At 39.9% G+C, this 23,659-nt stretch overlaps 1 protein-coding gene across 5 annotated transcripts in view; it reads right to left on the bottom strand.

Moving 5' to 3' along the window:
• Nucleotides 1–23,659, bottom strand: part of Fgd4 (FYVE, RhoGEF and PH domain containing 4) — a 151,009-nt gene that overhangs the window by 24,436 nt on the left and 102,914 nt on the right. For all 5 annotated transcript variants that reach the window (NM_001415054.1, XM_039087982.2, NM_001415055.1 and 2 more), the window contains 7 exons: nt 22,976–23,065; nt 20,580–20,725; nt 20,016–20,172; nt 17,225–17,363; nt 14,238–14,296; nt 13,808–13,954; nt 4,960–5,132 (listed from right to left, as the gene is read on the bottom strand). In NM_001415054.1, coding sequence (NP_001401983.1) covers nt 4,960–5,132; nt 13,808–13,954; nt 14,238–14,296; nt 17,225–17,363; nt 20,016–20,172; nt 20,580–20,725; nt 22,976–23,065 — 911 coding nt within the window. The remainder of the gene's footprint in view (nt 1–4,959; nt 5,133–13,807; nt 13,955–14,237; nt 14,297–17,224; nt 17,364–20,015; nt 20,173–20,579; nt 20,726–22,975; nt 23,066–23,659) is intronic.

Below are 23,659 nucleotides of genomic sequence, written 5' to 3'. Positions count from 1 at the left end.
GATTTGTTTGAGTTAATTTTATACCCACCCACTTTGCTGAAATTGTTTATCAGGCTTAGTAGTTCTCTGGTAGAACTTTTGAGGTCACTTAAATACACTATTATATTATCTGTAAATAGTGATATTTTGACTTCTTCCTTTCCAATTTGTATCCCTTTGACCTCCTTTTTTTTGTCTGATTGCTCTGGCTAGGACTTAGAGTACTATATTGAATAAGTAGGGAGAGACTGGGTAGGTAGCCTTTTCTAGTCCCTGATTTTAGTGGGATTGCTTGAAGTTTCTCTCAATTTAGTTTAATGTTGGCTACTGGTTTCCTGTATATTGCTTTTACTATGCTTAGGTGTGGGCCCTGAATTCCTAATCTGTCTAGGACTTTTATCATGAAGGGGTATTTAATTTTGTCAAATGCCTTTTCAGCATCACATGAAATGATCATGTGATTTTTTTCTTTGAATTTGTTTACATAGCAAATTACATTGATGGATTTCTGTATATTGAACCATCCCTGCATCCCTGCGATGAAGCCTACTTGATCATGGTGGATGATCATTTTGATGTGTTCTTGCATTAGGCTTGCAAAAATTCGATTATTTTTGCATCGATATTCATAAGGGAAATTGGTCTGAAGTTCTCTTTCTTTGTTGGGTCTTTGTGTGGTTTAGGTATAAAGGTAATAATGGCTTCATAGAAGGGATTGGGTAGTGCTCCATCTGTTATTCTTTTGAGGAATAGTTTGAGCAATATTAGTATAACTATAGCAAAATTATAGTTATAAAGTAGCAACAAAATCACTTTATGGTTGGGGTCATCACACTATGAGGAAGTGTTTTAAAGGCTTGCACATTAGAAGTATAGGAAAGGACTATTGGCATTTGCTCAGGAATTAAGGCCAATAGTTGGTCAATGAGGTCTCATTAAACTAAAATGCCTTTGCACTGCTAAGAAAACAGTCAACTGCATGAAGAGGAAGCTCATAAAATGGGACAGAACTTTTGCTAGGCATACATCTGATTGCAAGTTAATATTTAGAATTTAAAGAGCAAAAAGACAAAACACCAAATTAAAAATGGGCTATGGATCTGAATTTAGTTATCAAAAGACAAAATAGGTTAAGAAATATTTTAAAAAGTGTTGAACAATTTAAGTAATTAGAGAATACAAAATAAAACAACTAAAATTTCACCTTATCCTAGTCAGAATGGATGAAATTCAAGAAAACAACTGTCAACAAACACTTGAGAAGTTGCAGGGAAAGGAGAACTGTATTCACTGCTGATGTGAGTGTAAATTGGTTCTGTTACTGTGGAAAGTAGTTTGGAGAATTCTCAGAATGCTAAAGTAGATCACTTTACATAAGGCCTGGCCATGGCATTCCTTGGTAGATGTCTACTAAGACTCAGTATCCCAGGCCACAGGTATGTGATGAGTCACATTCGCTGTTGCTTCCTTATAATAGCTAGAAAATGGAAACTACTTAAATGCCCTTCAACTGATGAATGGATGACAGAAATGTGTTAATATTCACAATGGCATATTTAGGTATAAAAAAATCTTATAATTGCAGGTGAACAGCTGGATGTGGAAAATATAAACTCAGACCCAGAAAGACAAATATCATGTGTCCTCTCTTATTTGTGGATCCTAGTTCTGAATCATCAGATGTGAGTATATAACCTGATGTAACTGCAGGAACCAGGAAAATTAAAATGGACTACAGGGTAGGGATACAGAGACACAGTATTATAAAGGGGGAAGTGCAAAGAATAGGGAGAGGGCTTTAAGTGGTGAGGGGGAAAGAGAAGGTAATAAAAGAGATGGAGGGAGGAAGGATAAATAATTCTAAGTATGTTTGAAAAGACCTGGGGTAACATTGAGTAAGTCTATAGAAACATTTTTGTGTATGTATATATCCATGTGCATATGTATGCATGCATACATACACATATATATTTGAGTTATACAAAATATCAGGGGATGACGTTCCTAAGACTTATATACTATCTAATAAAAACCAATGCTAGTCATTGAAAATTTCCTGTTAAGTTGTTTGGAGGAATAGCTAGGGTCCCAAAACAACATGGGCTACTGCTTTTGGCTTTAGTTTACTTCCAAAACTGAAAGGTAAATTCCATTGCTGAAGAGAACATTCTTTGAACACAGAACTTGTTAGAATTGAGCTAGATGTGACCTGGAAGACTCCCCTGTAAAGACTAGTTTTCATAGTATCTGAAAGCACTATGCCAAGCTGCCAAAGGAGGAAAGCAAACAACACATCTACTTAGTGAAGCCTATGTACTATAATAAAACCAAGGGGGCAAAAGGTTGATAGTGGCACAATAGAGGCTTGGGGGTAACCAATAGCACCACTTAAGACTCACTCAACAGGAGGGAACTCATGCCTGGTACTGTAAAGCCAACCATGGCTGGAGAGGTCATTGACTGGAGAGGAAAACCTACTGCTGTTATTTTCTTTAACAAATATAATTTCCCATTGTATTCTAAGTATTTATTTTTATGTAACTATAGCCCTCACTCCTTACTAGAGCAGCTACTTACTTTGCTATGAATAGAGACCATTATAGAAATCTATATCTTTCAAAATGCAGATAAGAAACTATGGGGTGTTCAGTTCCAAAAGATACATCTGCAATGAGACCATTACACCAAGACTCAAGGAAAATTGTGGAAGATGGTGTAGAAAGATTGTAGGAGGCATGGGCCAGGACAACTATTGTTAGATAGTGTCCCCTAAGCACAGCAGGGACAACACACACAGGACATCTCAACAATATGGGTGGCTGAACAAGCCTAATGACAATAGCAGTTGAAATACCAACTGGGGCAAGTGAAGGTCTACAAGGTTTACTTCTGGAAGAAGGGCTATAGTGGGTCAATTGTGCTAAGAGAGGCAGAATTAGCTTCCTGCATGAATGAACTCTCAAAAAAGTTATCCAATCCTAGATGGTCATAGTCACACATAGACATACACATGTATACACATGTAATAATGACAATTAAAGGAGACCATGAATTTGGGGATATGGGACACATGAGGAGCTTGACAGTGGATGGAACAGTGGGAGTGATGTTATACAGTGTTCATGTATGATGTTTAAAAACCCGACAACAACCCAAAATCTTCTGTTGTTTATGATTAAATTAAGCAAAATAAAAGTGAAAGATCTTTGAAAAGTCATAGGGAAGCTACATAATGTTTTTCTTTTTTGATAAACAATTCTGCTTGCCTCTTTCTAAAAGGCTCAGTTAATACCATACCTAACCCATTACAAAATTAAGGACAACATCAAACATTTTAAATTAAGCAAAAAGGGGGTTTTACAGATGAATAGACTGTGAAATTTAATAATCATTCTCCTTAGGAGGAAATTTGTTTGACTGTATTAAAATTCCTCTTTGCCGACTAAAGAAAAGTTGCACTTTCTTGTAGGAAGCTTATATCAAACCCACAAAATCTCTGAGTAGACTCTGAATTAAGTCAGAACTTTAAGTTGAGGGATTTAGTTGAGGACATCAAATAGTGGTTTTGTTTGTTTCAGCCTTAGGTAAGCTGGGGCCAACTCCTCCTTCTAGCAGGTATAAGTATGGATGTTACCAGCAAGATGACACTGAGGTGACATGGGCAGAAAAGTGAACTTCTTATTCCAGAGAGGGAAAAAAGAACCAAGAAGTGGTCTCACTTCACATCTACTTGCAAAGGAAATACTGTTTTCTCCAATGGACTCTCACTGGGGACATTAGCCAGACCCAAGGGCAGGCCCACACCCAGCAGAAGATGGCCACCACAAAGTGAATTCAATGACACTCTTATAGACTGTCATCTTCATCTCATACCACTTGGTTTTTTGTTTGTTTGTTTTTTGTCATAATAGTTTTTTGCTTACAGTTTCCAACTTTGTGAGTTTTTAATCTCTGTGTTTTTTTTATTTTAGTTTTAAAAATCTAAAGAGAGAGAGAGGGAGGGAGGGAGGGAGGGAGAGAGAGAGAGAGAGAGAGAGAGAGAGAGAGAGAGAGAGAGAGAGAGAGAGAGAGGGATTGTTTATGAGCATAGAGTTAGTAGGTGGGGAGGCAAGAACGATTTGACAGGAGGTAAAGAAAGGGAAACTGTGATAAGAATATATTTCACAAAAAGTTACTTAAAAAATTCTTTCTCTGAAAGTTATTTCAAGTTGTATTCACTATTGGTCTTTACTATAGAATTGCTAGTTTTTGGAGGAGACATATAGGAGTTGTTTGTTGGTTGAATTTTTATTTTATATATTTTTAAAGATTTATTTATTCACTATTTTATGCATACATATATGTGCCTGGATATATAAGTGATGCCTTATGTGTGTGCAGGGCCTGCAGAATCCAGTTGTGAGATGTAGATGCTGGGAACCAAACTCTAGTCTTCTGGCAAAACAGCATGTGCTGTTAACTCCCAGGTCACCTGTTCGGCCCCATTTTATTGTTTTAAATTCATGTTTCTTTCTTGTGAAACTTATGTACAGTGTGACCCAGCATTTTCCCTTGTTGGTATGCTGCTGCTTCTCCTGTGGTACTTCCTGCTACATCTCGTGCTCTCACAGTCTTGTCTTTCTATCAGTTTGTTAGCAGGACTGAGAATTTCAGCATTAATAATCATTAGAAATTGCTCAGGGATGAAGAGGCTCAGGAAAGAATCTTTTCCTACAGGTCTCAAGATTAAATTGCAGCAGCCTCATCCCCTAAGTGCCTTGCCACTCTCCAGACACTTGACAGATGCCTACTGTATACACGCCTCTGCCCTAGGCAATACAGGGGTCAGAGGAAAGACATGATGAGCTATCAATGTGCCCCAATTTCCACTTAGTCAGATTTTCAGAGGTTTTGGGGTATTCATTTGTGACTACCACCACAAGACCATTTATGATGTATTCTGATGTTTTCAGGCCCCCGTGGCATGATTGGCTCTCTTACCTGGCCTGCAGCTCCAGGGTTCTTTCTTTCCCAGACACCTGGAAAGTGTGTGGATACTCTTCATTGTGAGTCTCCACAATTTTCATTCCATCAATGCCAACCCTGGTTCGAACTGTGAATTTTGAGCCCACCAAACTGAATCTGGGCACACAATATAGCAACATGTTGTTGAACTGCAGAGAAACAAAATATGAATGAACAATCATAAAGAAAACAAAGTTTGACTAATGTAACTGGACAGAAATACCAGTTTTCTTTTTCTTTTTTAAAAGTACATATGTCTTCTTTTTCTCTCCACTGGTACACTATTTAGTCAAGATAGGTCTTAAATTTACAGTCCTGTGTTAGATTTCCAAGTGCTGGGGATATAAGCATATATTACTACCTGTTTTATTAGAATTCGATCAAATACTCATTGAACAAATTCATAACAAGTGAACTAAAGGGTAACTGAATAAACAATAGCAAATATTCAAAGGTTTATCACATAGTAGAAGAGGACACATTTTGCATTTCTTTATAAGATAGAACTTAAAACAGGGAATAAATGTAAGAAACCTAGTGGTTGCGGGAATCATCCATAATATATCATGTGTCTGAATAGCTTCCTTCTCCACACAATATACTTTCTACTTTTCCCTTCTTCCAAATGATATAATGCATATCACTTAATACTTTCCATGAGTTTCATTTTTACAGTAAACCCTCTTTTGTTAGCAATGGATATACTCAAATTATCAATAGACACTCTTGCCACTTTAGTTGTACATCAAAATTACATGGTAAGACCTTTTTCCTGAATACATTACACATTTTGGGTGCAGTGTATGGAGAAATTGAAACTGAGCTGGAAGCTTCCTCTTCAATAGTTAGCTTTCACAGTACCAGAAGGTTCTATGTAGGTTGCTGAGTACAGAATTATCATTGGTCTCATTCTAAAAAGGATCTTGTGAGCTACAATATCAACTGTCAGATAAGATGTGCCCACTGATGCAGGAGGCACGACTGATAGGGGAGAATCAGATATGTTCTAATTGGATTTGGATTCTTCAAGTGGGAAGTTTGTTGAAGAAACGACATGGTACTTACTACTATGTGTTGCTAAATGGACATTCCAAGCTGCTTTATATTTATATACAGACACAAAGGCAACTTTCTGCTCTGATTTCAGAAGTTTCTCTTTGTAGTAAATGCAGAGATCTGTGCCTGCTCAAGGTACTGAAAATAAATGTTGAGAGCTTAACTCTAAATAGACACCTGCGTCCATCTCCTACTTATAGCTGCTACACTCACCAAGTCAGAGAAGCTATAGATATCTGCATAAGACTTGCAAAAAAGATGACATCTGCTAAAAAAATCTCATCATCTCTGGGAAAAGGAGTAATTTTCCTCAGTTGTATAGTAGTCTATACTCAGGCATATAACTCCACACTTAGACTTATCTAAGTAACCCTAATTAAAGTCATCAGGTCAGCTGAAAAAAAATGAAAGGAGAGAGGGAGGGAGTGAGGGAGGAAGGGAGGGAGGGAGGGAGGGAGAGAGAGGGGGGGGCCAGGAAGAAGGGAATCAACTTAATGGAGGAGCTAAGAGAGGGTAATGGGGACTGAATATGATTGAAATATATTAGCTATGTGAATAAAATAGTATTAAGAATCTTCTAAAAATAGGAACTACTCTATTTGTTCCTCAGTTATCTTTCTACATTCTATATTAGTGACTCTTTGGAAGTTGGAATAAAAGACAGCATATTCTCCGAAGTGTTAGTCACAGTCCCACAGGTCAGGCACTGCCCTTGAGGATACTGTCCACAGCCAATAATGTGGATGAGAGTGACTTGTTAATAACCACTAGGAAGGATAAGCTGCAATGCTGATGGAATCCAAAGTGTTTGGAAGTACTGGGACTTGTTTCAATAACTGATCAGTATAATGTTTAAAGACATAATATGATATCCTTTACATTGTACATATACCTTATTACATACTCAGTAAGGTATCTGGAGTTGCTTACTCTATCCAGTAAACTGAAAATAAAAACTTCAAATTCCTGAATTTGTCAGTGTACAGGATTTGAAGGAGGATCTTGAACTTAGAATGAGCTATTAGGTTTCAAGGAAAGGCATATAACTGGCCAGACTTGCTAACTGCTGTTTCTTGGGTACTGGTGAAATTGGGATAGCCTTTTGTATGGAAATAACCTGCTAAAGAAAACATTCAGGGTCCTTGTCTGGTTTCTGGGCAGAACCATGGTGTCCTTCACAGTCTCCTCTACTGAGAAAGAATATTAATCAAGAACACATCAACATTCACAATAGCCTCAAACAAAATCTAGGAATAAACCTAATAAAAAGTAAAAGAACACACACACACACACACACACACACACACACACACACACACACACACCTTTAATCTTTGAAGAAAGAGATTGAGAAAAATACTAGGAAATAAAAAGGCCTCCTGTGCTTATGAATTGGGAAATGAGAATTGTCCCAAAAAGCATTCATAGATTCCCCACATCATTCTTCATGGGAGCAGAAACTAAATTCTAAAGTTTGTATGGAACCACAAAAGACCCCATATAGCTGAAACAATCCTGAACCTAAAGGAGGGACTACCATTCCAAATTTCAAGATGTATCACAAAGTTATAGTAATAAAGCAATGCAATGCTGACACACAGACTAGTTGAACAACATAGAAGACCAAAGCTGAGTATTCCTATCATTCCACAAAGATGTCAGAAACTCAGTGAAAAAAGGCAATACCTTCAAAAAAGGGTGATGGAAAGTAGATGTCTATATAGAAGAATGAAACCAGACCCAGACCTATCACGCTGCACAAAAATCAACTTCAAATGGATCAAAGATCTTGATGTGACACCAGAGTCAGTAAAACTGAGAAGAAAACAAAGACTGTACCTTACGAGATAGAATTATAGGAAAGGAGTGTTTGCATAGGACTCCATTAGCTCAGGAATTAAGGCCAATAGTATACAAATGGGACTTCTCAAGCCAATGGGCTTCTATGTGGCAAAGGAAACAGGAGTGAAAAGGAAGCCCATAGCATGGAAGGGATTCCTTGCTAGGTGTACATTTGACAAAGGACATACATAACATTCATCACATTCAAGGAACTAAAAAAATGAGGTTATAAAAATAAATGACTCAACTTAGAAATGGATAATGGATCCAAACAGAGTTCTCAAAAGAAGAAACTAAAATGGTTAAGAAATACCGTAAACAGTATTTTACATCCTTAGAATTAGGAATACGCAAATTTGAGATTTCACCTTATCCCTGTCAGTATAACCAAGATCCTGAAAAGAAAAGGTTGGTAAGCATGTAGAAAAAGGGGAACCAACCTTTATTATTGTTGGGACTGCAAACTTGTGTAACCCTCATGGAAATCAGTGTAAAGAATTCTCAAAAAGCTTTATCTTTTAAGGAGATCTACCATAGGACCTGGCTATAGCACTTCTTGCCATATGTCCAAAATAATCAATATATTTTCATAGATAATTTTTACCCTATTCACAATAGCTACAAAACAACTTGTCTGCCCTCCATGTTATAAAAAAAGACAGCATTTTCAACAAATGGTGCTGGTTCAACTGGAGGTCAGCATGTAGAAGAATGCAAATTGCCCTGTAAAAAGCTCGAGTGCAAGTGGATCAAGGACCTCCACATCAAACCAGATACACTCAAACTAATAGAAGAGAAAGTGTGGAAGAGCCTTGAACACATGGGCACTGGACATTTCCTGAACAGAACACGAATGGCTTATGTTCTAAGATCAAGAATGGACAAATGGGTCCTCATAAAATTGCAAAGCTTCTGTAAGGCAAAGGACGCTGTCATTAGGCCAAAATGATAACCAACAGATTGGGAAAAGATCTTTATAAATCCTACATCTGATAGAGGGCTAATATCCAATATGTACAAAGAACTAAAGGAGTTAGACTCCAGAGAATCAAATAACCCTATTAAAAATAGTGTACAGAGCTAAACAAAGAATTCACAGCTGAGGAATACTGAATGGCTGAGAAACACCTAAAGAAATCTTCAACATCCTTAGTCATCAGGGAAATGCAAACCAAAACAACCCTGAGATTCTTCCTCACACCAGTCAGAATGGCTAAGATAAAAAACCAGGTGGCAACAGATGCTGGCAAAGATGTGGAGAAAGAGGAATACTCCTCCATTGTTGGTGGGATTGCAAGCTGGTACAACCACTTTGGAAATCAGTCTGGTGGTTCCTAGAATATTGGACATAGTACAACCTGAGAACCCAGATATACCACTCCTGGGCATATACCCAAAAGATGCTCTCACATATAACATGGACACATGCTCCACTATGTTTATAGCAGCCTTATTTATAATAGCCAAAAGCTGAACCCAGATCTCCCTCAACAGAGGAATGGATACAGAAAATGTGGTATATTTACACAATGGAGTATTACTCAGCTATTAAAAACAATGACTTCATGAAATTCATAGGCAAATGGATGGAACTAGAAAATATCATCTTGAGTGAGGTAACCCAAACACAGAAAAACACACATGGTACGCACTCACTGATAAGTGGATATTAGCCCCAAAGCTCAGAACACCCAATGATACAATCCACAGACTATATGAAACTCAAGAAGAAGGACGACCAAAGTATGATGCTTCAGTTCTTCTTAGAAGGGGGAACAAAAATATTAGTAGGAGGAAATACAGAGACAAAGTTTGGAGCAGAGACTGAAGGAAAGGCCATCTAGAGACTGCCCCATCTGGGGATCCAGTCCATATACAGCCACCAAACCCAGACAATATAGCTAATGCCAAGAAGTGACTGCTGACAGGAACCTGATACAGCTGTCTCCTGAGAGGCTCTACCAGAGCCTGACAAATAGAGAGGTGAATGCTTGCAGTCAACCATTGAACTGAGAATGGGGTACCCATTGGAGGAGTTAGAGAAAGGACTGAAGGAGCTGAAGGGGCTTGCAATCCAATAAGAACAACAATACCAACCAACCAGAGCTCCCAGGGACTAAACCACCACCCAAAGAGTACACATGGACAGTCCCATGGCTCCAGCTGCATATGCAGCAGAGGATGGCCTTGTTGGGCACCAATGGAAGGAGACTTAGTCCTTCCAAGGCTTGATGCCCTAGTGTAGGGGAATGTCAGAGTGGGGAGGCAGGAAGGGGTGGTTTGTTGGGTGGGGAATACCCTCATAGAAGAAGGGGTAAGGGGCATGTGATAGGGGGTTTATTGACAAGAAACCAGGAAAAGGGGATAACATTTGAATTGTAAATAAAAAATACCCCCCCAACAGACTATCAAGAATATGGTACATATATGTAGTGGAATTCTACTCATGTGTAAAGCAAGATGAAATAAAGAAAAGGGATAGAAACAATGTATTATGCTGGGTGAAGTAACCCTGACCCATCAAGATAAATGTCATGTTTTTATTCATTTGTGGATCCTAGATTTGAATCTTCAGATGTGACCTGGATGTCTTAGCCAGGGTTTTTATTACTGTTGACAAAACACCATGACTGCAAAGCAAGTTGGGGAGGAAAGGGAACTTCCACATCATTGGGGAAGTCAGGAGGGGAACTCAAGCAGGGCAGTAGCCCACAGTCCGAGCTGATGCAGAGGCCATGGAGAAGTGCTGCTTACTTAGTTGTTCCTTTTGGCTCATTCAACTTGCTTTCTTATAGCACTCAGACCATCAGCCTAGGGATGGCAGCACCTACTATGGGCTGGGCCCTCCCCTATTATCATTAATTGCCCAAATGCCTTACACCTGGATCTCATGGAGGCATTTGCTCAACTGAGGCTCCTTCTTCTCTGATGACTCAAACTTGTCTCAAGTTGACATAAAACCAGCCAGTACAGTGGAGAATCCACAGCCACCATGTAAAGACAGTCAGGCACTGACTCTGAGAGTTTCTGTCCAGCAAAAAGTAGGTTTTTCTATTCCATATGTTTGGTGCTTTGACATCTTCATACCTTATTGACGCTAAAGGGGTTACTCAGTACTTTCAAAGACAATTATGCTCTAAACAATAAAGAAACCTACATTTTGCAATGAACTTCTGAATAGAACTTGGGACCTTGGCGTGACTAATGTATGCTTCTGTTTCCCATTTTGCTATGAATATAAAACTATAACCTGGGTAAAATGAAGTACTTTTGCCTAGCAAAAATGAAGAATTTTTACAGTGAATTTGGACAATTCTGTAGTTCTTATTGAGTGACTGGCCAGGAAACTATCTCCTATTCTGCAGTGGTGGTACTTTTACCTTGCAGGAAGCTAATAACTACCGAACATGACTCAACAAGAGAGATTCATAACTCTGAACCTAGCAAACTAAGGCTGGAGAGGCCATAGCCTCTACAAGGCTCTACTAATATCATTTTTTCTAGATAATATAATTTTAAATGCGTAGTAATTAGATGTATACTCCCAGCTAAGTGTAGCTCTTGTCCCTATCAAAGAAATTTCTTTCTTGAAACAGATGAGACCATTACATAGATCCACAACTGCTCACAATGTAGAGAAGAATGTGGGTGCTCAACTCCAATGGATACATTTGCAATAACACCCTACACCCATGGCTCAAGGGACATGATGTAAAAGATGCAAGAAAGGTTGTGAAAGGCAGAGGACAAGGATGCCTGCTGGTAGACATTGTCTTTACAGGGAAGCCACACCCTTGAAACCTCAATAATATGGCTACTTAAGTAGGGTTTGCATAATGGTAGCATCAGTTGATATGCCTATGTGGATGAGGAAATTTTACAAGGTTCCATCCCTTGATGAAGAGCAATAGATAATCGATGGCTGCTGAAAGAGAAAACCAGTTTCCTTCAGGAACAAGCTCCCTGATGATTCATATCCCAGGGGGGGGGGGGGTCAATCCTAAACACATGTGGATACAAGCATAATAGATGCAGTAGGAGGGAAGGAAATCATGAGTTTATCCTTTGTGACATAACAGCTTCATTGCTTAGAATATTCCATACTTTGCTTTTGTATGGATATCGGTTTTTTAATTTTTGAGTTAATCTTAGAATGAAAGAGTTGGGTAGTATGGTAGTAAACTATTCTTTAAAAAAAAAAACAAAAAACAAAAAAAATGTGCTGTAGGGATGGTTCTGATGCTAAGGTTCTGTTCTCCAGTTGGTTCTTGATCTGCCAGTAAAGAAGCCATGGGAGAAAGGGGTAGGTGAGATTTCCAGGTCCCTGGAGGCAAGCAGAGAGATGTATGGAGGGGAGAGAGTTCACCGTGTTTCTGATGGACACAAGTTGACCAGCCATGTGAGATCTTGAAATGGAGTCTCCAATAGGCAGGTGGTCAAGGAAATTTAGCAGTGACTAGATGTAACTGAGCAACTAAAGTTTAGGGTGGGTGGGAGTGGTGGAGCTAAGATTATTGCTAAGGGCACACTACACACAAGGGTTTAATAATGTCGAGCAGTTGTACCAAGAAGGCAACTTGAAAATGAATGTGTGTGTGTCTGTGTCTTTATTCATGGATTCAAGGGAAGCTGGGTGGGGGCTGATAGCACAGCCTGTTCTGGGAGCTCAGGCAGGGTAGAGAAAGCTGCATGCTACAATGTGTGTGTTTGCTGAGATGACTCAGCAGGTAAGATGCTGGACTCCAAGCCTGACAGCCTGAGCTCAATCCCCAGATAACACATGATAGAAGGAAAGAAATTACTTCTGTAAGTTTTCCTCTGATCTCTACACACATCACGGTCTGGACATGCAGGTACACACACACATACACACAAACACATGCACCCCCATTTACCCTCACTCACTTATCCACTCACCCTCCAACACACACTCACCCCCCACATACACTGACCACAGCCCATACAACTCACCCCTCCACTCACTCACACATACACTCACACAGCCACACATGGTCACCACTCCCACACTTAACCTCCCACTCACTCACAAACACACTTAAACACACACACACTCTCACACATACTAACACACAAATCCTCACAAATCAATATATGTAATAAAACATTTAAAACCACTGTAGAATATGGGAAATTCCTCCAATGACAATCCCTAGCAATTTTTTTTCACAGAAAGATGAAAATTTCTTAGGCTATGAAGACAACTCAGAAATGGTAAAAATGAATGCTGGGAATCAGGGGAGCGAGTCACTAGGCTCTTTACAAAGGTTATCTCAACAGTCATAATGGGTAATGTTTGTTGAGTTACCAGTCAATGTTAGCTTATTATCTGCTAGCCACTGCTTTGGTCTGTTTCATTTGTTTTAGGTATAGAATCAGAATTTACTTTAGTAACAAAGAAGAAAGGTAATGTGGATAGAAACTGATAAGAATATTTTGTTCATGTGTGTCCCTGTTTGTGGTAAATCCTAGATAAACTGTCATTTTCAGAAAGCTAAGGATGGGGCAGGGGTGGACTGTGCTGAGGACCCTGGGGCACACATATCTGTAGGCTGGTGACTGTGGAGGGTTAGGGGCACTTGTCACAGGAAACTGTGTGGCAACATAAAACAGAAATACTCATTAGATTATAAGGACATAAGGAAAGACAAAAACCAAAATCAAGCAAAGGAGGATTTCAGAAAGTGAATTGTGTACATGTCACAGAAGGCTTCAGCATGCACTTGATTAGTTCACAGAGTGATGGCATACTCTTTACAGTTCTGAAGATATTCTCTCACAGAACATCCTGACAGTGCTGACCAAAGCAGGTTGGATGTAGTTATTCTGGAAGTAAGTGAGCATATCACGTCTCCATGACATGTACAGGAATTCTAGGAATGGCTGTGTGCGGCCTGCCAATACTCACTAAGAAGAGGTAGCGCTCTTGTGCTGATGTGTTCCGAGCTGCTAGTTTGAGGATTTGTCCTTCTTTTATTAGTTCATTTGAGGGATTTACAATATCCTCTTCTTCTCCCAACATCTCATAAATTTCTAAAAGTTTCTTCAGGTTCTCCTGGGAAATTAGAACAGAAGACAGCAAGATCAAATACAAGATGGTAATTCAAATTTAGCTAAAATCTGTATAATTTAATAGATATTAAGAGTACTGTTACATTTTGGTATAAAGTGTATCAATAAAGTGAATCCTAAGAAGAGGGGAATGGATAAGACAGTTGGCAAATATTCTTTTCTGTTCATCTGTATCTGTTCATTTGGTCTAAGTCTATAATAGTGAGAGGCTATATTGTCAGCTCTTGTCTAGCCAGAAGGTTCCCAGATCTTGAAAAACCACTTACCATTTTTCTTATTGCACTATTAGAATGGCTTGCTGCTGTAGATATAATTTCAAGTGACTCTAAATGGAAAAAGAAAAGTAAATAAATGTTTGTCCTTCCTGTGCTACTACAGTAACATAGAAAACAATGGAGGTCATAGCAGTTCCTTCTACAGCCTGGCATGTAGTTTCCTAAGTAATTTGTTCATGGCCTATCTAAGCATCATGACATACATGATGATGAGGCTCACAGGTACAATGTAACATAAAAATGGATTTGCATTTACAGTGTATATTAACCGAGTCCAAGGAGCTCTGCCGGGGGTAATTTCATATTAACAGCAGTTCTGCAGCATCAGTCAAGTTGTTGTGGGTCAAAAATAGCATATAGAAATTTCCAGAAAAAGGAATTCATAACTTTAAAACAAGTTTTATTAGAGCATACAGTTAAATTATTCCATTAATATTGTTAATCTCCAATTGACAAATTAAACCTTATCATAGGTATATGTAGGGAAAATATTACTATACATAAAGTTTGGTACTAATAATAATTAAAGGAGTTTCCAGAACATTTTGGAAAGTATCTCCTGAGGAGCTATTAGCTATCAGTTGGTGAGTTCTTTCATTTTTGCCATATGATGGGAATGATATGACTTGGCTTGATCCACGTAGAAATGAATCCTAGATCATATGGCTCAAACGTCTGATGCTTCGTCTTGCCTGCTAAATATGCACAGCTTTCATGGCCACACATGACAGCCTGAGCCAGATGGAGAAAGTCTGGGGTTGTTTTGCTAGAACTGGTCCTTGGAGGGAAAGGAAAGAGAGGAGTGGCGTGTGGAGCTCCAGTGGTTGATGGTGAAGGACAGTGGGGGCATAGTCCTGTGTGGCCACCCCTTGGGAGCATCTCCCAGTCCTAAGTCATGGCAAGACAGCCCCATTCCTTCAGGCCCACGTTCTGTCTTTTTGCATTGCTGAGCGGAACATAATTTTAGTGCTTCATCTTATAGTTTCAAGACTCTAAAAGTCTACGTTCTAGGATCTCCTTAGCAAAGGCAAGCCAGCAAGAGCCATGCAGTGCCTCTTATCTATAACTCAGGGCAAGGATGAATCTTTAGATACAGAATATTGAATACTGAAACAGTGCTACATCATGAATCATGAGCTTGGTTTTCCTGGTGTCTGTAGCTTGGCAGCCCCAGGCAAGGACTACTCTACCTTTCCCTGTAAGAACTGCCCTTTCCTGATGGGCTAGTCTGCACCCTAGGGAGGACAGCTGAGGATGACCCCATGACCCATCCACAGCCCTACTGAGAATGAGCCTGGTTTGGTTCAGTGTGTTTTCTGCTTCTGGAGATAGAAATTTACATGACCTAGTTAATTTACATGTTAGGCTCTGAAGATCCACTTGCTTTTCTAAATATGAATTTTCCTAAGGCAGGGTAAGAGGATAAGGTCACTTAAAAAGAAAAAGAAGAGTATCTACTGGTGCCAGGACTGTGTGAGCACGGGCAGCTCTGTGTGCGTCATAACCACCAGGATGAGGGAAAGCAAAGTGGCAGAGGCTACGGTGTAAGAGAAAGGTTTACCGAGAGCTGGAAGACCTATCCTGATTCACCAGAAGCTCAACTGAGTTCCCAGGAAGTTCCAGGCCAGGGAAAGATCAGAAGGGGAAAGAGTGAGAAAGGTTTCTGTGGTCACTAAGTCATTGGATGGTGGGTAAGCAATAGAAATGGTCTGTGTCCAAGACGGCTCGAGCCTCTGATCTTCGTCTCAGAATGACAACAGCTTATGAGAGAGGTCAGGAACATGCAGGGAGAAGATGAATTTTACGACTATATTAGCATCATTAGTATTTGTCAAACATTAAACCAGGACTATTTCTTAATTTTTTATTCATCTCTAATTTTTGAGAGGTTAAAAAAATATATTAGAGGCTTGGAGGTACAACACTTTTTTTTCTTTTTCTTTCTTTCTTTCTTTTTTTTTTTTTTTTTGGTTCTTTTTTTTCGGGGCTGGGGACTGAACCCAGGGCCTTGCGCTTCCTAGGTAAGTGCTCTACCACTGAGCTAAATCCCCAGCCCCTTTCCTTTTCTTTCTTAAGATAGCATCTCACTATTTATCCCTGGCTGGCTTGGAACTCATAGAGATCCACCTGCCTCCGCCTTCGCAGTGATGAGATTTAAAGCATTTGGTACACAATGTACATATTCGAATACGATAAACAAATCCCTGGGCTCAATCTCTAATATTACAAACCAATTAAAAAACTTTCATTCTAATCAAATGAAATGATAAGACAAACAACACAATTGAAATAAAGTTGTGCTCTTTGTTTTGTTTTTATTTTTATTTTTTTGAGACAGGGTTTCTCTGTGTAGCTCTTGCTGTCCTGGAGCTCACTCCACAGACCAGGGTGGCTTTGAACTCAGAGATCTGCCTGGCTCTGCCTCCTGAGTGCTGGGAATAAAGGTATGTGCCACCACTGCCAGGGTTTTCTTCTTCTTTTTATTTTTATTTTTTTCGTTTTTTGAGGGAAATATCACTAGACAATAAAGCACCTCATGGCTTACATAAATGTTAGGGACTAAGGCCAATAGATCATATTTACATAGTAAATGTCTTCTTAGCTCTCTTGGTAGACAGCGGCACTATAGTTCCAAATACTCATATTCTTCCTGTGAGAAGGTTTATTATATTATCATTATATATTATATTATTATTATACATTGTTTATATTACTATTCTAAAGATTTCTAAGCCTGCAGTTTTAGGTTTCACAGTTGGTGATAACATGAATCCAGAATGGGAATCATGATTTGCATGTTTTAAATGGGCATGATCCTGACTTAAAGTGGAGTATTCTGTTAAGGTGCCGACAGCAACCTCTAGTGAGATGGTTTTCTGACAGTAACTGTTGACTAAAGCACTTGTAAGACACATCTCTGGAACCCAAGGGCAGCTTGGCTATGTCGCTATGATGCTGAGGGAGAACAGAAGACCTACTCTTTGCATCATTCCAGTCTGGGGCGTCAGGAGACAGCTTCTTCAGGTAGTCCTTAAGGAGCATCTCGTAGCGAGGGATCCGCTGGATAGGCTCCAGCATGTGATGCTGTAGGGTTAAGCTTCCACAGATCTTCTGTTTCTGTAATCAGCAATATTTTATTTTTAAATACTTCATCATATTTATTTATTGTATGTGTATATGAGTAAGGATGTCAGAAGACAACTTGTAATAGTCAGTTCTCTCTTTGTACCACATGGGCCTTGGGGATCAAACTTAGGTCATCAGGCTTAGTGGCAAGTGCTTTTACTCACTGAGCCCTCTCACTAACCCCTGTAAATCAAGGTTTTTAAAAGAATATTTAACAATTAGGTTCACGCATCTAAAACCCCAATATAAAACAGAACTTTAATCAAAGGCATCATTTTTCTACCTGGTGTAGTTGTGTCACACACCAGGTGCTTTGAAAAGATTCAGGCTTCTGAGCCTCATCCAGCCTATCAAACCACAGTGTTGGGGGAAGAAGCCAGAGAACAGGCATTTTTAAATATACCATATTGCTGCCAATATAACTTGGAGATATGGAGCTTCCCTTCAAAGTTATATCCCGTTCTGGCCACTCCCAGGCTGTTTACCACGGACAATGACTTCTTTTGCCCCTTTGCCTCCCATTGGGACTCAGAAGAAGCCAGAACTTTCCACAACAGGGAATCTTTGACCTGCTCACTTGGCATACAGACATAGGTAGGCTACTCAAGTTCACAGAGCCCTTCCATCCTGATAGGCCCATGACTGTTTGCCAGAGACATTCATTTCTTTCTCTTTTGGGAACTCACAAAGTTAGACGGCAGGGAGATAGATGGGGTTCAGAGCTAAACAAAGAATTCATGGCTGAGGAATGCCAAATGGCTGAGAAACACCTAAAGAAATGTTCAATATCTTTAGTCATAAGGGAAATGCCAATCAAAACAACCCTGAGATTCCACCCCACACCAATCAGAATGGCTAAGATTAAAAAAAAAAAACTCAGGTGACAGCAGATGCTGGCGAGGATGTGGAGAAAGAGGAACACTCCTCCATTGTTGGTGGGATTGCAGACTGGTACAACCACTCTGGAAATCAGTCTGGAGGTTCCTCAGAAAATGGGACATTGAACTACCTGAGGATCCAGCTATACCTCTCTTGGGCATATACTCAAAAGATGCCCCAACATATAACAAAGACACGTGCTCCACTATGTTCATAGCAGCCTTATTTATAATAGCCAGAAAATGGAAAGAACCCAGATGCCCTTCAACAGAGGAATGGATACAGAAAACGTGGTACATCTACACAATGGAATATTACTCAGCTATCAAAAACAACGACTTCATGAAATTCATATGCAAACGGATGGAACTGGAAAATATCATCCTGAGTGAGGTAACCCAATCACAGAAAAACACACATATTTTGTACTCACTGATAAGTGGATATTAGTAAAAAAGCTTGGAATACCGATGATACAACTCACAGACCATACAAAGTTCAAGAAGGAAGGCCAAAGTGTGCATGCTCTAGTCCTACTTAGAAGGTGAAACAAAATCATCATGGGAGGTAGAGGAAGAGGGAAACCGGGAGGGAGACAGGAGGGAAGGGAAAAGAGGGACAGGATGAGGTGTGGGAGGAGACAGCAAAGAAGTACAGATGGTCAGTAAGTTGAGTGGAGTCATGTAGCAGTGAGGGATGGGGAGCTGGGGGTAACCACTAGAAAGTCCCGGATGTCAGGAAAGCAAGACGCTCCAAGGACCCAGTGGGGATGACATTAGCTGAAATACCCAACAAAGAGGAGAGGGAACCTGTAGAGACCACATCCTGAGCTTAGGTATGGCCCCAGTTGACGGATGGGACCACCTACTTATCTCAAAAATATTAGTCCAGAATTGCTAAAGGAAATGCAGGGACAAAGAGTGGATTAGAGACTGAAGAAAAGGTCATCCACAGACTGCCCCACCCATATGCAAATACCAAACCCAGACACTATTTCTGATGCCATGAAGTGCTTGCTGACAGGAGCATGGCTTTGCTGGCCCCTGAGAGGGTTTGCCAGAGCCTGATCAATACAGATGCGGATGCTAACAGCCAACCATCTGACTGAGCACCAGGATCACAATGGAGGAGTTATAAGAAGGACTGAAGGAGATGAAGGAGTTTGCAACCCCATAGGAAGAACAACAATATCAATCACCCAGACCCCCGCCCCCTCCCAGAGCTTCCAGGGTCTAAACCACCAACTAAAGAGCGACCATGGAGCGACCCATAGTTCCAGCTGCATATGGTTAGCAGAGAATTGCCTGATCTGGCATCACTGGGAGAGCAAGTCCTTCTTCCTGTGGAGGCTTAATGGCCCAGCATAGGGGAATGCCAGGGTTGTGATGGTGACTGGGTGGGGGGAGCACCCTTATAGAAGCAGGGGGTAAGCAGAGGGATAGTGGGAGGGGAAACCAGGAAGGGGATATCATTTGAAATGTAAATAAATAAAATAAGCAATGAAATAAATAAATAACATTTCTTAGGGTTTTGAGCAGATTAAAAAAAAAAAGAAATCGAAAAGTAATGCTCATTGAGCATTTTCTACCACTTAGCATGTGAGGTGTGCTTCATAATTAACTGCTTTAACTGTAGATACTATCTTTGGAGAATTTAGTAGAATAAACTTTGGCTAAATTTCTCAGAAAAATTCTTACATCTCAATTTTAGATCTTGAAGACCATAGAAATTTATTTGTGACCGGGAAGAAAAGTGTCCTATTACCTGAATCTCTTCAGTCACTGATTTAAACTGGGGAACACGCTCTGTCATGTTTTTAACCAGTTCCACCGCATTATCAAATCCCTTTACGTATTCTCCATACATCTTAAGGAATGGTGCCAACTTTTGCAGGATATCTCCAATTCTGGGTGTAGTTTCCCTGTATTAAATATAAAAATGTCATTAAGCTTTCTTAAAGAATCAGGAAATCTGTAGGCCAGAAGATAGAGTAGTCACTCCGTACCATCTGCTCTAACACTTGCAAGAAACAGTTTTCAAAAGGAAGCTTAGGAATTGCAGAAAGAGCCTATGGGACTCCTGGAGCTGCTGATCATGCCCGAGTCCTGCCTTCACTAGTCAGAGCACCATTTAGAGCACAGAAGCAAAATCTGCCTGTTGAGCGAAACATGAAAATGCAGTCCCACATCTACCAGTAGTTTTTATGTAAAAATTTGAAACTATATTTATTGTAGCGGTGTTTGTGGTATATCTGTTCTTCTTTAAAAGTTAAGAAGCACCGTCCTGTATGCATGTGTTAGGTACAGAAGTCCCGTTTCTCCATCTTACCATTCTTGCATTCGCTTCTCCAGCTCAGGTAATAGGAATTTACTATGGAAGGCATTTATTGATGAAATGTTAGAAAAGATTTTATTCACCATCTCTGCAGGAAATGAGCCTCGGTTTGCTTCTTCTAATAGTTTGCAATAAAATACCTGAATAAAAGAATAAAGCAAATGTCACTCTAGATTTGTGGGTTAACTAGCTTTTACTGCACTGGCCTGCCCTGGCCTGCCCTGGAATGGAGACATTAGCTTGCTGAATAAATGGGGAAAATTATGGCTTAGAAAATCAATGACTCTGGGAAATGTAGGACAAACTATATATTTTGATTTTGAAGAATTTTAAATAAGGGTTAGGAAGATTTGTTTATAACTAAAACTATGCCCCTATCAATATGGAGTTTATTTACCTTTCTCCTCTGGAATATTAAAGTAGATAGTTAATAAGGCATTTCTGTGCAAAGAATTTCCAACTGATGAGGAGGGATTTACATTCTCATCTATGGCTATAATTAAGAGTTGTGAAATGGTTTTATTATGCATACAGTGTGATATTTTTCACTTGCTATGCTTTGAACGATGTCTATAGCTATTATAAATTGCGCTCATTGTGAGTAATGGTTAGTGTTAACTGTCAGGGAGACACCTGGGACACAGGCTTCTGGGCACCTCTGTGGGCCATCTTAACTGCATTGACAGAGCTGGGGTCCTGGAAGCAGTGGAGGAGGGATGCGAGCAGCCCCACACACTAGCTGCTCTCTGCTTCTTGACTATGAATACAATGTGATGTCTTCGTCAAGATCCTGCCCTCTTGACCTTCCTGCGAGGATGGACTGTATCCTCGTCTTAAACTGTGAATCAAAATGAATCTCCCCCCGTTAAGCTATCCTTCTCAGCATCGCATCGCAGCAATGGACAGTAATGAAGGTGGAGACATCTGTCGCTGTCTCCCATGCTCCCTATAGGTACTGTGTGGATCTTGCTAGGGGAGTAGGTAACTTAGTTCCCATAGAACAGGGACAGTGAGTGAATAAAAACCAACACAACTCTTCAGTTCTCAGAGTCTCCTTTGCTCTTTAATGAATAATAATACCCGACTGTGTGAATACTTTGTGTGTTCAGAGATCTTGTCACATGTGCCACAGAGATAAGTGGCAAAAGCTAACATCCTGAACTCTGGGCTTGGCTACAATGGACTCTGCTTGGGCTACAATACCTAACTGCCGTTTTGCTAAAATCATGCAGAAGAAAATCTGTTCCTTCACCATGTCCAAAGGATTATTCATTTTCTAAATTTACCTAACTGCACTTTATTTTTGGGAGGCCAAAAGTACTAAAAAATTATCTCCTTAAAGAATCTGACAGGTGGGGCACTATACTAATTAACATACTAAAACATCAAAAAAAGTAGTCAAATTAATTTGGCACCAGAGCAGGGGGATGTGGAGAGGAGAGAGGGACAGAGACCAGAGAGGTGGAGGGAGGGGGAAGAGTAAGAAGAGGAAGAGGATAGAGAAGGACAGGAGGAGGAGGAAGAGGAAAAGGAAGAGGGGGAAGGAAGAAACAATTTGCCTATAAGAAAATATCTCTTTTCACTGTAGGAAAATTTCCACATTCTAAGACCGTTTCCCCACAGGGATTGACTTTGTTCATGGTAAAGTTCCTTGACACAGAGAATCTGAAATACAATTTCACTAATGCACAGAATACAAACTTTAAATTGGCTTCCCAAAATTCATACAACCAGTATAGGGTTGACCCTGGGAACCAAGATAAGATGTGTCGAGGACCATGTGTTTCCATGAAATCCCAATTTACCAGAGGTCAAACTAGAATGAGACTCACAACAAACATTCAAACACAGCAGCTTCCTCTTTACAACAAGTGCATTTCTAAGTGACCCCATGGACTCAGAAAGCATTTGAAACCAGGCTCAAGACCGCACGTTAACAATTAAATTACAAAATGTGGTACAGTGGAATCATGTATGCAACAAATACTGTCTGGATGACGAAGCCAGGTTCCATCCAGGCTAAACAAGTGGGTTCTCAAAGCCCCGTGGCATGACACTGTACAACACATCAAACAAGGCAGATTCACCAAAGTAACCACCAATAGCCTGTTTAGATTTTAGTAGTTGACACAGCCTCCCAAGAGCACAATAAATGGTCAAAAAATAACAATGTCTGACATTTTTGGAACACAGCCATGCTGCAACTTTTTCATAGAAACCTATACTCTTAGGAGTTGCAAACGTCTTGTATTCAGAAAATTTATCAGTGAGGCTGTGAACATTTCCTTAAAGCAAGTAAATTTCACTACCCTAGCCAGCCAGGCCTGCACTGCAGCTCCTGAAATGCTTTAATACCTAGAGCAGAACAGTGAATGACAGCAAAATGTTACCTGATCTAGGAGGTTGAGCCGGCTGACATAAGCTCTTTCTGTAAGCAAAAGTTCTGTGGCTATTTTGTGAAGTTTCTGCTCATTAGTCTCCTAAAAAAAAAAATCAAACAGATATTTGCATATAAGAAAAGGAAGCTTAGACATTTATCTTAAGTAACAATCAGAAAGCTCAATCAAATGGGATTTTCCCTAATGTTTCAGGAACATGAAGTAAACTCGAGCTGGGTGATCAGACCTGTTTGGTTTGTGCCAGGTAACATCACTGTTTACCCCTTTTCTGAGAATGTTGTCTTTCTTGGTCCCCAGTACCATAATTCATTTGCTCTTACCTCCTTCATACAATACCACACTGTCTCATTTATTAACCCTTGTAAATAACATTCTGTCTTTAAAAATGTATTGTGAAATATATGATCATAAATATTAAAAGAGAAAACAGTAAAATGCATTACCATGTGCCCACTGCTAAGGCACGACTATCAATTTATCCCAATCTTCTTCCAGCTATGCCTTCTCTCCCCACTTTCACACTTTTATTTTCCTTTTGGGACAGGGTATCATTGTGCTGTCCTGACTGGCCTAGAACTAACTAGCTTTGTAGATTAGGCTGACACTGAACTCCAGAGATCTGCCTGTCTCTACTTCTCTAGTGCTGGGACTAAAAGTATGAACCAGTAATCCAGG

This window comes from Rattus norvegicus, chromosome 11, assembly GCF_036323735.1.
Source record: "Rattus norvegicus strain BN/NHsdMcwi chromosome 11, GRCr8, whole genome shotgun sequence".
Taxonomy (NCBI): Eukaryota; Metazoa; Chordata; class Mammalia; order Rodentia; family Muridae; genus Rattus; species Rattus norvegicus.
The sequence above is the reverse complement of the archived record's forward strand: the minus strand, read 5'-3'. Positions and strand labels throughout refer to the sequence as shown.